The sequence below is a fragment of the Atta cephalotes genome, assembly GCF_000143395.1.
Source record: "Atta cephalotes unplaced genomic scaffold scaffold00048, whole genome shotgun sequence".
In the NCBI taxonomy this organism is placed as follows: Eukaryota; Metazoa; Arthropoda; class Insecta; order Hymenoptera; family Formicidae; genus Atta; species Atta cephalotes.
In genome coordinates this window covers 1,649,296-1,663,958 of record NW_012130112.1, presented here as the reverse complement: position 1 = coordinate 1,663,958, position 14,663 = coordinate 1,649,296, and the positions used below count along the sequence as shown (strand labels likewise).

Below are 14,663 nucleotides of genomic sequence, written 5' to 3'. Positions count from 1 at the left end.
AGGGCGTGAGGAGAACGAAAAAGAGAGAATAGTTCTCCGCGGGTGACTGAGCTATACCGCCACTTCCATCTTTCCTCCACCACTATTAGCGGTAAGAAGAAGAAATGTCGAAACAAGAGGAAATGTCTAGCAGGTTAGTGCGCGATTATTACTATTGCATTTGGATAAAAGTTGATTGGGCAAGTAATGCTCATCGATGACTTTTAGATTACGGATTTTTTAATGTTCTTTCAATATTTGTTCAGTTAATTTGACTTGGCTTAGTGAATAACTTCATATTCTTGTATCTTCTCTAAGCACTAGATGATATGTATTGAATTTGATGAACTCTTTAATCGAATTCTTTTTATTGATAGTGTTCCATAATTATTAACTCGTACAAAATCTAAAATTAATTTAAAATTTTTGCTATTAATATAAGTTTAGTAATATAAGTTTAGTAATATAAGTTTAGTAATTAAATAAAAGTTACTTCAGGATGTCATCATCATTTTTCCGTTTTTAGTTTTTTCTATTCTAACATTCTTATTTTTAAAGTTTTAACTTTGTTATTTTTGTAAATAATTTACATTGTATTTACGATTAATTATGTCATTAATTTTGAGAAATTTTCTTTTTTATGTTTATATTCTTAAATGTATTCATTTGCAACAATAATTGGTAATTAATATTCAAACGTACTAATTATTTAACATTTAGCGGCTTTATCTAAACCCGCATTAAAGCATGCATATTTATTTTTTAAGTTATGTGTGAAGTAAAACTTACAAACATCGTAAAAAGATAGGAGAGTATTTCTTCAAAATCTATTCACAAAATGATAAAATTTCGTCCTAGACTTGAATGCAGAAAGAAAAAGTTTAGTTTTATTCAAGAAATATAAAAACAATTTAGATTTGTTGGTCAATTCTGTTAGAGTAATAATCTTGTGCGTCATGTGTTTCACGTCATGCAATCTTATATGCTTGATTCGAATTGGATAGAAACATATGTCGTTATACAAACGTATATTCGTAAATATATCTGTTACAATTTATGCATGATATCATTTGTCATCAGTATGCTATTATATTATATTTCCTTCAACTACTGAACGTAACTTGAGAAATAAAGATATACCTATATGCGTGCCTGGATAATATGTACACTTTCCAACTACAGACGAAATTTCTGTACTTAATTTTACGTAGTATGACTATTCACGAGAAAATGCAAAAATCTTGTTGTTATTTGTAATGTAAAATATTTCATTTAATTGAAATAAAGAAGAGATAAGAAATGAAATTTAAATTGGAAGTAATAAAATTTTTTAAAGTTTGCTTTTTATAAAATAAGAATTAATTATTAGATTGCTATATTACGAAAAATAGAACAAAAAGTGTGAGAAAGAACAAGAGAGAGAGAAAGTGCTTGTTGTTCAACAAAATAATTTGATTTAATCATATTACAAGGAACATGTAATGCTCACCTTTAAAACACAACAGGTTTATCAAAAGCAACTATACGTCACTTAGAATCACAATTCCACATATTTTGTTTTACTTCGTGATATATAATATATTATATATATATATATATATATATATTGTACTATATGTATATTTGTGTGTATGTGTGTGCGTGCGTGCGTGTGTGTGCGTGTGTGTTATACATATACAGAATATTTGTGAATTAACTATGTTCTCTGGCATTTGGCTTTCCCTAAAAGGCAATCTGAAAATCTTATTTGCCATTAACGAAACGTTGACACCGCAGAAGAAAACACGAGATATGTAATTAATCCTTTAATAAGGGATGACTATCGGTTAGCGCTTCACCGACCTCGCACGTGTATGCGCGTGTATTAACATCTAGCCGTTACCTTCATATCAGAACGTGTTTTCGCTCCTTTCAGATTCTGTTTACGGATATTAATTCATCGTAATACTTCAAGGCGTTTGAACGTTAACGAGCGTGCCCATTTGTTATTACCGAGATATGACTTGCCTACGCTATTTCATGCATGCTGTGGCAACAGAGCGCTTTAAATTAATAACTATAGGTGTGTGTATATGGCAAACCGATACTCGTGCATAGAGCTCATAAAACCTGATATCAAATAAATATAAAATAAAATTTAAACATAAAATTATTTAATGCGATAAAGTTATTCGCTGTTTATCGTCGTGATGGTATCATTGCTGGTTTTTTCCTGGATAAATGTTACATGCTATAACTAAAGTTGTACAGAATTTCTAACGTTAGTTGCTTTGCTATAATGATTGCTATGTTTATTTAGGATAGCTTTTTTTTTACAATTTATATTTTAAATAACATTTTCTTCTTCTGATTTATCAATTATTATATATTTTGTGTGGTGATGGTAAAAAATATTTTATAAAAATTAAAATAATTATAATCATTTGTTATTGAAATAATGATATAATTTGATTATGCAAATTAATCTCTCTAATAATATTATCTTACATTACTTTTTTATATAAATAGATTTTTATATAAATAAGTTACGAGATTATTATTAATGCTTATTAAACGTATAATTTATTATATTTTATACAGTTTTAAATACTCCATTTGAAACTATTATAATTTTCAACTTGAGTAAATATTACATAAAATTGTTAATATTTGATCAGTTAATTTGTAACAAAAAGATAATGTTTTTAAGAATGTACGAATAATTTGCTAGATATAGTGTTTGAGAAAAAATTGTTGGATGTTTCCTATGCAATGTATAATCTTCTTTTTTCTATATTAAAAAGCAAGATATTTCAATTAGCTCGATAAGTGTAGAATTAATGTATCTATCTATCTATCTATCTATCTATCTATCTATCGATTGAGAAACTGAAATATTCTTCAATGATTAGATTTTTGGCTTCAATAACGACATTAACCTTTAACGTGTAATATATTCATACATAAATTTTCGGTCTTAGAATGTATTAATAGAACCAGTTATTTATATTTACTTGGCATATGTTTTGGAAAATGCTTAGTATAATTCTGTCAGGATTATGTAATTATTCATTTTTGATTACTAAAAAGACATAAATCCGTAGATTTAGAGAGAGGAAGATCAATATCTACATATTTTATTTTGTCCATATTTTTGCCTATTTAAAAAATTTGAAAGTGATTTTCTTTCACACGATTGTCGTAAATAGAGAATGCGCTTCTTTGCAGATTTTCAATTTTTTTGTATTATTCAAGCAGTTTTTTCTCATTGTAGTAACTCATTTTAAAAACGTTGTGAAAAAGGGAGACTTTAAATTTGTCAAATGTTTAACGGAATTCTAATAGACCAGTTCGAATTAATCAGAGTTTAATCAAAAAGATCTAATTGTAAGAAAAGAGCGAAAAAGAAGTTTAATAAAACATTTGCAGAAATATATAAAATATATCTATCGTTTAGAAGCAATTTGATCGAAATAGAATTACGTCAAACGTGAATCACTAGCACATGATGTTAATAACATAAAAATATAGTGCAGAACTCAATTGATAAAAATATTGAACGATGCGAACATGATAATTTTTTGTAAAAACATATACCGAAGTGAAATAAATTCAATTCTATTCTATATTTTGTAAAACAATTTTCTCATTTTAATTCTTTTCTTGCTGTAATTACGAAAGCTCTGTGAAAAGTCTGGACAATTTAAATTTGTCAGGAGTTTAACGAAACTCCAATAAACGATAAGAATGTAGAATTAAATATAAGAAAAGAACGAGAGAAGTCTAACAAAAAAGTTGCAGAAATACATCGTTTGTGAGTAATTTGATTGAAGTGGAATTACGTCGTTGTTACTTTGTAACGTGTAATCAACATTTTTTTAAAACGTTAACGTGAGATCTCACAATTGTCTCATGCGAGCTGGAGAACGATCTGGCGTGCATTCGAGAATACATTCGAGCGTTTTACGCATCCGTAGTAAATAGAATCATTCATAGTACTCAGGCGTGGTACATCGTGAGCGATGTACCTTAGCTACTTACAATGTTAGGCCGTGTAGCCGATTACGGGACTTTTCTCACCGTTGCACTGTACTATTACTTACTAGCGCGTTTCTTGCTTCGAAACGAACAATTTAAATATGCGAATGATTCTTAACACTCCAATCAGTGGTATCCGTACCAGCTTGAGCATCCGAGAATAAAAAATAGCTATAAAGATTTTACATTTTCCAACTTATCTGTGATTCACATTTTTAATTAAGGTTTTAAAGAATCAATGATATCCGTACCGGCTTGAGTATCGGAGAACAAAAAAATACAATAGCTAAAGAACTTACATTTTCGAGCTCATCTATGTTGTAATCCACATTTTTAATAACATTTTAAAGAATGAAGTTACACAGTTATAGAAATTACGCAAAGTTTGATTGTACAAAATTTTTGTTTTTCTCTTTATTTTATTAAAATAAAAATTGAAATGGAAGAAAAAAATAATATTTTCATTAAAGCGCTTGGAGTGATTTGAAATATTTCAATGTGTGAATTAGTGTTAAATATTTCAGTGAATTAATATTACGGATTGTACATATGTCATCAAATAGTCTGCTTTTTTATTTTACATTTTAGTGCATTTGCGGACACTTATTAGATCATCGTTAAACACTCGGCAAATGTGTCTGCCACAAAAAGTAGGTATACGTTAGATATCTATTAGCTTGTCTCTTTCGTTGGACATCTGTTAAATTGTCAAACTTCTTCTTCTACGCTTCCAGTTATTCTTAGCTAAATTAGGGGGCAGAAACGTGATGAAAAGTTCAAATCTAAAAGCCACATAATCGTCGTAATTCCAAATTAATGGTTACCCGCCACGCGATAGCCGCGTAGCACGCAGAGTATCCGTCAGGAACTCGAGAGCGACGTTGTACGATAGAACATAACGCATTCGTCGTCGAGATGCTAATTAATACTACAAAGACGCGAATCAAGAAGGGATACATGCAGTGTGAGTAACTCTAAGCATTTATTTTCGTCGTTTATTATATGTTCGCCTTCGTACCGACACGATAAACACTGTATCATTTCGTAGAAGACTGACAGGTATTAGATCCGCTTATTAATGTATATAAAAAAAATATATAGTACATAGTCCACAATTCATAATGTACAATACAACTGTAGAATAAAACGGAAATGACATTTAGAATTTTTTGCTTTTTCATTTTAAATGAATTATTAATATCTCGATCTGATCAAAGTAATTCCATTTGTTCAAAATTTTTCTAAACATTACCAAAAAATTGCCAATAAAAATCTAGTTAGGATAAGTAATAATAATATTTTGATTGCCTAATTAAAGATAATTTTAATCGTTCACGAACTTTATACAATTGATTTGGTACCATCAAGGTATCAAATAATGACTGTCACTTTAATTTGTCGATTGATATGAACGCAAAGAAAAATAATAAATTAATTGAATCCTCCTCTACGCTTCACATTTGAATACAATTTCCATCTTTAAAATATGAGCGATAGAAGTATCACATCTCGAGAATTAAGTAGTGTTTCATCAAAATTAAGAAATTCAAGAAATCTTGTCTTGATTTTGTCTTGAATCAGGACAAGATCGAAACAAGAAATTGATTCAAGACAAGACAAGAAATTGTTATCAAGACCAAGATTTCTTGAAATTTCTTGAATTTCCGTGACAGTTTTTTTTTTAATACTTTATTATTATAATATTTTATTATTTTATTTCTGATTTGAAAAGTTTTCAATTTAGGTTTCAACATTTTCAATTGTATTTATTAGTTTATAACAGGTTACATACAATATAACAGGTTAATATAGAAATGTATATTCATACATTTTCATTAAATAACAAAATAGCATAGCATGAGCAGAGTGTAAATTGATTATTGAAAAAATAAAAAATCTCTGATGTAACCAAATTAAATTATACTCACCGACATCCTTGTTGTCAGATATTAATCTTTACATTTATGTAAAAAAATATATATAAAATTAATATTGCGAGATTACTTGCAAAAGTATATTATGTATAAACATTTGCGTACTTCTACTAATAGTATCAATTAAATCAGAAATGATTAAAATATATAGTAATTATAATAATAATAATTATATCTAATAATCTGAAATAGTTACATTTGGCAATAATCTCATGATATTAAAAATAATAATTTGAGAAATATTTTTAATCTTTATTAATAGATTTGTGCATAATAGACATTATAGGCACACTTTTAAACCATGAATTTAAACATAGTAAATTACTCGACATTCAATTTGTACCTATTTCTTATTATCTCTTACGACGTGACATAGTCCCTGAAAGAGCCCTGCTTAAAAAATCAAGAAATTTCAAGAAATTCAAGATTCTTGAATTCGAAACAAGGAATACAATATCAAGAAATAATCAAGACAAAAAAATCGAAATTTTTTATCTTGAAAATCAAGACAAGAAATGCTATGTAAAACAAGAAATTTTGTCTTGGTGAAACACTAATTATAAGCCCGAAAAATAAAACGAATTTTGTAAAGCTGAACTTATGTCACAATTTTTTATAATCTTTCACTTTCAATTTTAATTCAATTTAAACTCTCGTGATACCCGAAGCGTGCTTTCTATCAAAATGGAAGGATACTACAACATGCATGAGTCACGAGAGTCTTATTTAACGACACTTTGATCCTACATAATCTTCCTGTATGTAACTTTCCGATATATATAAATTACTATGTAAATATCTTGTACTTTGTTCCCTTTTACCTGCAGGTTAAAATAATTCGTCTTTCTTTTTTCTTCAACCATATTCTTTACGTTTAGAAGCAAATAGAAAGAATAATTATTCCCAACTCGTCACGCGTTGGTACAAGCGGGAATTTTTCTCTGGCGTTCGCGTGCGCGATCGTGGATGGTAAGCAGGACACGTACACGTGACGGTTCCAATGAACGCATGTTCCAATGAAAATCGTATATATTCCGTGCGTGCGCACAGGTGAACGCGCGAAGCGGCCAAGTGTGAAAAAGTGTGAAAGAAAATCCTTCTGCAATGGGAAAGCGTGTGGCCAATCAGCGGACAATTATAAGGAAGGAAACGCGTGATTCCACTGCTTATTTGCGCCATGCAAATAACACGAGATAGATTGAATGTCGGTAATCTTACAATGAATACAGGAGGGAAACTATATAGAGATACACGTAGATCTTCGAGGACGCGAAAGTTTTGTGAGATTGATGTCTCGCGCAAAATATAATAGGATAATCCGCAATTCCGTGAAACATCGATGATTTCATCGAATGCTGTCAATTCCTTTATCGCGCTGTTATGAAAGAGCGTAATTGCGTCAAGGACGTCGCTCTAGGCTGATCTGTCCTTTAACAGTGATAATAATCTTTCTCTTACCTTCGTAGCGACGGAAGGCAGAAAGTGTCTATTATAATTCATGTGTGTGTAACGACATCCTCCTCTTTTAAATGTTGCAGTCGAGAATCGCATCGGGCTTGCATCGCGGTAGAAAAAAACATGACGAGGAAAAAGGCGAGGAGAACGAAAATGATCCCGCCGGACGGTGGATGGGGTTGGGTGGTCCTTTTTTCTGCCCTCATCGTCAACTTTCTCATTCCTGGCACCGTCAAGTCCTTCGGCGTGCTTTTCGTCGAGTTTTTACACGTTTTTAAAGCGTCGTCCACAGCGGCCTCTTGGATGCCAGCGTTGTGCTATTTCCTGTACAGCTCGTTAGGTAAGCAGCTTTTTGCAATGATATTCCACTTTTGAATCGCTTATAAATTTTCTAAGAAAACACAATTACATTTTGTTTGTGTTCAGATACATATATATATATATATATATATACACATTTATAATAAATTTCTAATTACTTTGATTTCATTGAAATTTCATTAAAATTATTTCACGTTTTGGTATACTTTTCAGCAAAATTTCAGCATTTTAGAAAAATTTCTATTTAATTTCAACTATTTTTAGCTGAAAAATTCATTTTCAGTAAAATTTCAGCAAATTTTCAACAATTTCATTGAAATGTTCCAAAATGTAGAATAATTTTATTGAAATTTTTTCACCATGGTTCATACACAAAAATTGACATCATATATTATTTTACGAACAAAATTTTATTTTCAATGCATTATACTTTTTAATACATCCTTATATATATATATATATTTATAAGGTAAATAAAAATATTATTTGATATATTCTATAAAAATATCATTTATAATATTTTGCAGGTCCTTTATCTAGTATTCTATCGACCAAATACTCGTATAGAACAGTAACTCTCATCGGCGGCACCTTTGCGGCCAGCGGCATGATGCTGAGCTACTTTGCCAATTCAGTTACTTACCTTTATATCAGGTATACAGTTTTTTTGTCGATTGACGTTTGAGAGACGTCGTAAATGAATAGGCAAACATAGTTGTTAACAGTTCTAATTTTAATAATTTCTATGGCAAAACGGTGCCAAATTATTGTGTAACAAGGCCGATTATTGAATCAATTAATACGAAAGGTCTCCTTGATTTGCGAACATTACACAACTTCTGCGAACTTATAAAGTCCGTTATCTATATGTTTGTTTCAAGTATTTAATATTATACTCAAAATGTATATTAAAATGCTACATGGAAGACTTTTGCGGAAAAAGAACTAAAAAAAAATAACTGTTTTATATAGTACTTCTCTCTCTTGCAAGTTACAGAAATAACAATTTATTCTTTTGATACGTAGTTATGGTCTTATGGTTGGAATCGGCGCTGGATTATCATTTCCTCCGACGGTTTACATCGTTACGCAATACTTTGAGAAGCTACGAGGGATGGCGAACGGTCTATGTATTTCCGGTAGCGCAATCGGCACAATAGTGCTACCACCGTTACTGCAACATCTCTTGGACCGCTTTGGATACAGGTAATTTACTAAGAAATTCTAATATCTCTGATAATAATTATTTATTAAGAGAACATAGAGGAGCATTTATTAGAAAAACCGAATATGAATTATTCAGATGTTCCTCTCGGCTCCGGTTCGAGAACAAGATATCTATTCTACCGAGAGCGCTTCCACAAAAGACTTTATACATAGTTCCAACTTTCGAGGGATCGGAAAGTAGAAGTGCACTTCGAAGCGGTTTGGGAAGCCACACGACACAAAACCTTTTGCAAATCTACGCCAAAATCTTCGTTTCAAGAAAGGTCTCGCAGACGTCGTACAATGAAGCCTCCATCATTTCGGAAATTCTAATTTCTCTTTTCTATGCGTTTAGTAGTAGAGAAAAAATCCAACAAATAAATATAAAATTTTTTTCATAAAACCTAAAGAAACAAATGTAAAAGAAATACAACCAAGGATCCAAGTTGAAGTTTTATCTAAACTATTTCTTTCTCGCCCCTTAAAAATAAAGCTGGATGCATACTTTACTTAAATCAGGTTTCTCGTTGTCACATTTCAGAGGAGCTGTACTCATCATGGGTGCGATCACGCTGAATACGCTGGTTTGCGGTCTCTTGTATCATCCGGTCGAGCAACACATGAAAATCGTGCCCCTGGATGACGGTATCGATAATGAAGCACTGACTCTCGACGAGTCGATTGGTGAAAAACAGGAATCGGATGAAAAAATGGGAGAGGACGCAAAATTCACTGATGACGAACCAATACGCAAGTTTTCGGATCTTTCGCACAACCAGCACAACGTGGTACTGGAGACCACCGAAAAAACATTTTGTAAGCCTGAGAAGGCATCTTGTAAACCCGAGAAGAAACTGGATTACAAAACGAATGATACAGTCGTGGGATTACGTTACGATGTCATTAGGGATGAGATTCCGCATGAAAATATTTCAAATACGAATGAATTTCGTATGACGATTCGTCCGAGTCAGGAGGACGATGATGATCTGAATAGTGACACGCAGAATTTATCGCGGCGAGGCAGTACCGAGGCTGGTACCGAGAAAGATGTCAAGTTGCAATTAGATCCCTTGAAAATCGGAAAGAATCCGAAGGAAGATAGCAGAGTGCGCGATGAGGAACCCAAACGGGACGATGCGTGCTCGAAGTCGACCAAAATATCAAAAAAACATGACAAAAAAAAGCCCTTCTTCGATCTAAGCGTGCTGAGGGATCCCATTTACTTAGTGATTCTCATTTCCAACTCCACATCGGCCATCAGCAATACGAATTTTATGATCCTACTGCCGTCTTACGCGATTGCCGAGGGATTCGATAAAAACTCGTCGGCTCTGCTCCTGTCCATAGTCTCGGCGTTAGATCTGGTCGGCAGAATCGGTGGCGCATCCTTATCTGATATCGACTTCGTACCCAAGTATTATTACTTTGTAGGCGGACTCGGTACCAGTGGAATCGCTTTGGCATTATTACCAATGGCGACCAGCTACACTATGCTGTCATTCTTCTGTGGTCTCTTCGGTCTGTCGTCAGGAATGTATATCGGCATCACGACTGTCATTCTCGCGGACATGTTGGGAACGGAGAAGCTCAGTTCGTCCTATGGAATTTCATTGTTTGTTAATGGCGTGTTGCAGCTCGTCGGACCGCCTATTTGTGGTGTTATTTTCGAGAACATACTATCTTATAAGCCGATCTTTTTAGCCTTTGGAATTATCTTAATTTTGGGCACTGCACTTTGGGCGGTAGTGCCGCTTATCAAAAGAAATAATAAAAAGAATATAGAAGCGATATAAAATTCGCGCAAATAACTTGTGCACAACTTCGACGAAGATTTTTCGGTGCAATTTAAGCATTTTATAAGACTTTATGTATTACAATTGCGATGGTTGCGTTGTTGAAAACGTCCAACAATATCCTTAGATACTTTTAAACTGTGAAACATTTGAATTATTGTATATTTCTAGACGAATTGACACTTGTTTTTGATATTTGTACTTTAAGAAGAAACTTTGGGAAAGCTCATAAAATTTAATTTTAATTAATATTAGACGTGAAAATAATCGAGCTTTGTATCCTCAAATCCAACATGACCATGTATATAGCTATCTGCGCAGCAGATATTTATCATTACAAGTATTTTCCACGATTTGTGCCATTATTGCTACATAAATTGTCATGTAACAAAGGCTTGTATAAACATGAATAACCATCATTGGAGACAGAATAATATTGTATTTTAGCAAAATGTGAGATGTTATCCAAGATGAAAGAAACATCTGTTTGCAAATATATAATTCATTAACAGAATAGATATATTATGTATATTAATAATAATTTTTATATTATATCCTGAAAAAAAATGAATATCTTGTAAAATATTTTTGTAACAATATGATATAAATATTTTTACAATGTCTTTATTCGATAAGTCTTCTGGTTTCTACGAGCCTTTCTGAAACGTGCACACATCAAGCTATTATTGTTTGATTCGTAGCTTATATATTAATATAAGTTTATTGTTAAAAATAATTTTTACTGCCAGTAACAAAATAATATTATTGAGAAATATTTACTAAACTTATTTTATGAATAAAAATAATACCTAAAACGTTAGAAGATGACGTAAATAAGGACATATACGTACGTACTACAGGAGTTCCGTTAAACAACTTTGTGCCAAAGTGATCAGGAAAGTTTCTAGTAGTTTGAATGACATTCACAGTTAAGAGATATTTAATTATTAAATCATATAATCAATAAATATTCGATTATACTAAATGTTGAATAGTCGAAAATATGTAATAATAAATGTAACTTATACATATAGTGAAATCATGAGGATCATAAGCATAATAGAGATGTTAACATTTCTAAATATCCCCCCCTCCCTCCTCTCTCTCTCTCTCTCTGTCTCTCTCTGATTTTCAATCAGTGTTTCTCTTTCCTCCTTTTTCTTTCTCTATAATTTTTTACATTTGCATAATCTAAGTTGGAATGACGCAATAACTAAAAATAACTTAAGAAAAGGTTCTTTTGTTATTTTCATAAAAATCATAAACTGCAGTATGAAAGACGTCGATATATACATATAATACGAATAATATGCAGAAAAATAGAAGAAATATTTTGAATGAAATAAATACTAATAAATACTCTTTTTATTTAATTTTATTGTAATTTAATATCTTAACTTAATCCTGCGATTTTTCTGACACAAGTTTTGTGTATATCGAATGCGAATATAACAAAAAAGAAAGATACATTGAATGACGTCTTTTGTAATCTTTAAAATTTGGGCAATGTTGAGATTAAAGCTATATGCAAAATATATTTCTGTACATATCTGTGCGTGTCATTTCTCAATTCTCTTGTTTCATTTGTTGAAGATATATAATCTTCGATTGTATCACTTGTACAATTATTAATTTATGTCATACAATTTGTATTATTCTAACATTCCCTTAATTTCTCAATTCGCTATTATAATTAATTTAATATATCTAATGAATTGCGCGGATTAAGAAAATGCTTTATTTACACGCATTATTTCTATTTATCCGAAAGTGTATTGCAATATTAAATGTGTTTCCTAACAAAATAAACGTGCATCTATACGGACATATGACGAAAATATGATCTCCAATATATTTTTACTATTAAATTCGAAAACTTGAAATAATTGATTTTGATTGATTTTCTGTGTTAAAAATTTGTAAAAATTCTTAGCGCATTTTCTTCTTCTAAAATTTTGAGTTCTTACAATTAAATGTTTAGATAACTATTCGTTAAATAAAAATTATGAAAAAATATTCAATTTTAAATGTTTAATTTCAAATTTATGATAATAAAAGATCATAATTATGACAAATGTCATAAATAATAAATGTGAGATATTGGACGAAAGCAAAAATTGATTTGTGATTAATCTTTTGTTACAATTGGATTTGAAAAGCCTACGCGATTCTTTGATAAGATTTTAAGCAATCTTAGTTATCGTATATAATTATCGATATCAAATATTTAATTATAGGTGTGTTGAATCAAATAGTGTAAGATCAAATTAAATAGAAAAAATCATTTTTAAAACTGATTTTGTTGATAGCTTTATGCAATTTTGACAGAAACAAAAAAAAAGCGGAATGGCAAGAAGAGATGTAAGATTATAACAAGTGTTAAAAAGTGGCAGGTTACGAAGTTGTTGTGTCTCTTCGTCCTGTGAAGGAAACGATAGAGCGAATACCTTTTACAGAGGTCTGAAATGTTAAAAGAACAAAATAATTCTTATTAATCATATGATTTGAATAATAATAATAATATATTTCAAATTGTAACAATAATCTCATAAAAAAAAAGAAATTACCTTTTTCTTAGATCCATTAAGAAAATCCTTATACATTTCCGAGCGTAAATATCTCGAATAACTATCACTTTTCATTAGATGGTATACATGCGCCTAGAAAATAACAATAATAAAAATTAGAGAGCGCTAATAATATATAAAAATAGAAAATTGTTTTAAATAAATCAATTCGAGCAAAAAAAAATCATATTAATAAATCTTGTTTAATACTCATTTTGAATGATCTATTTCAAATAATTTTTTCAACTTAGAAAAAATAAAAATTTTAATAATTTAAAAAAATTTTATTTCTTTTAAATTGATTAAATTTTCCCTCGTTTCTTTATATGATATACGTAACTAAATAATTAATAAGTTAAATTTATACCGCAGCAACATCGAAACACCATCGGTCCGGCTTTTCGAAACTTTTTTTGGTAATCTCGTAGGATTGAGAATCGACATTGATGGGACAACTTGCATCTGTGTCCAAAAATTCACGCCATATCTCTTCGACTTTCATCTGGACATCTTTTTGCGGTAAAGTTTTCAATTCCTGAACGGTTTCCCAAAATCTGCACATATCATAAATGATCTCGTCTCCCTGATGCAAATTCAATATCGTATTATGTGTGTAGATAGAGTATATATAAGTATATAAATAAATAGTAATATTTATCTAAAGAAAACAAGCTTACATGGCAATTATTATACGTACTTGAGATTTTCGCCGCTAAATTCTTTATCTAAAAAGCGTATAAATTGTTCTCTACCAACGGAATCTTGCAGGAGTTCTTGAAGACTAAATGCCCACCTCTTTACTCTTCTCGTGGATATTTCTTTCCTACATATCGTACCGTAAATATGAATATACATAATATATAATATTAGATGATATTTGCCGCAAATACTGCAAAACACTATTTTTTTATAGTGTACTCACGCTAATTTCTCTGGCTCCCACATTTCCGGACTATCGGAAATCCATGGATTTGTGAGCTCAGGCTGGGTGAAAAAAGGATCGTATTCCATGTATTGTTCAAAGTACCCGATCAAACTAAAAATATCGCATATTGATTAGCCTATAAACTATAAACGCATATAATATATGTATTTAGCGAAGTTTAAATAAATGTAATATTATTACATCATCGAACGCAAAATAAAATATGGAACAGATAGACTTTTACTTTCGTTGTTTTATACAAACAACCTCGAGTTAAACCTCGATTAATTTTAACAAATATTAATGCAAATGCATATATATATATATATATATATATATATATATATATATACTATATATATATACTTACTTACTTATCTAAACTAAATAATAACTAATAACTTATATACAACTATCTTACTTCTTACTTCGTACGTAGTTAGTAGGTACGGTACGTTCGTAC

The 14,663-nt window shown here is 30.6% G+C and overlaps 2 protein-coding genes across 2 annotated transcripts in view; one reads left to right on the top strand and one right to left on the bottom strand.

Moving 5' to 3' along the window:
- Window positions 1–104: 104 nt before the first annotated feature.
- Window positions 105–10,708, top strand: LOC105622742 (monocarboxylate transporter 9-like). The gene is made up of 5 exons (XM_012204155.1): window positions 105–133; window positions 7,469–7,725; window positions 8,234–8,360; window positions 8,733–8,912; window positions 9,454–10,708. Exons 1-5 carry the CDS (start codon window positions 105–107, stop codon window positions 10,706–10,708), a joined length of 1,848 nt encoding a protein of 615 aa, XP_012059545.1.
- A 2,394-nt stretch (window positions 10,709–13,102) lies between these two features.
- The window catches only part of LOC105622741 (regulator of G-protein signaling 6), a 3,144-nt gene continuing 1,583 nt past the window's right edge, over window positions 13,103–14,663 (bottom strand). The window contains exons 6-10 of the mRNA XM_012204154.1: window positions 14,198–14,311; window positions 13,973–14,098; window positions 13,643–13,829; window positions 13,276–13,368; window positions 13,103–13,168 (exon numbers count right to left, since the gene is read on the bottom strand). Coding sequence (XP_012059544.1) covers window positions 13,103–13,168; window positions 13,276–13,368; window positions 13,643–13,829; window positions 13,973–14,098; window positions 14,198–14,311 — 586 coding nt within the window. The remainder of the gene's footprint in view (window positions 13,169–13,275; window positions 13,369–13,642; window positions 13,830–13,972; window positions 14,099–14,197; window positions 14,312–14,663) is intronic.

Bases quoted from the DNA above. Each gene is read 5' to 3' on its own strand.
- LOC105622742 (XM_012204155.1), top strand. From the start codon at position 105: ATGTCGAAACAAGAGGAAATGTCTAGCAG. The intron at 7,726-8,233 runs GTAAGCAGCTTT...AATATTTTGCAG, and splicing joins TTTCCTGTACAGCTCGTTAG to GTCCTTTATCTAGTATTCTA. The intron at 8,361-8,732 runs GTATACAGTTTT...TTTGATACGTAG, and splicing joins GTTACTTACCTTTATATCAG to TTATGGTCTTATGGTTGGAA.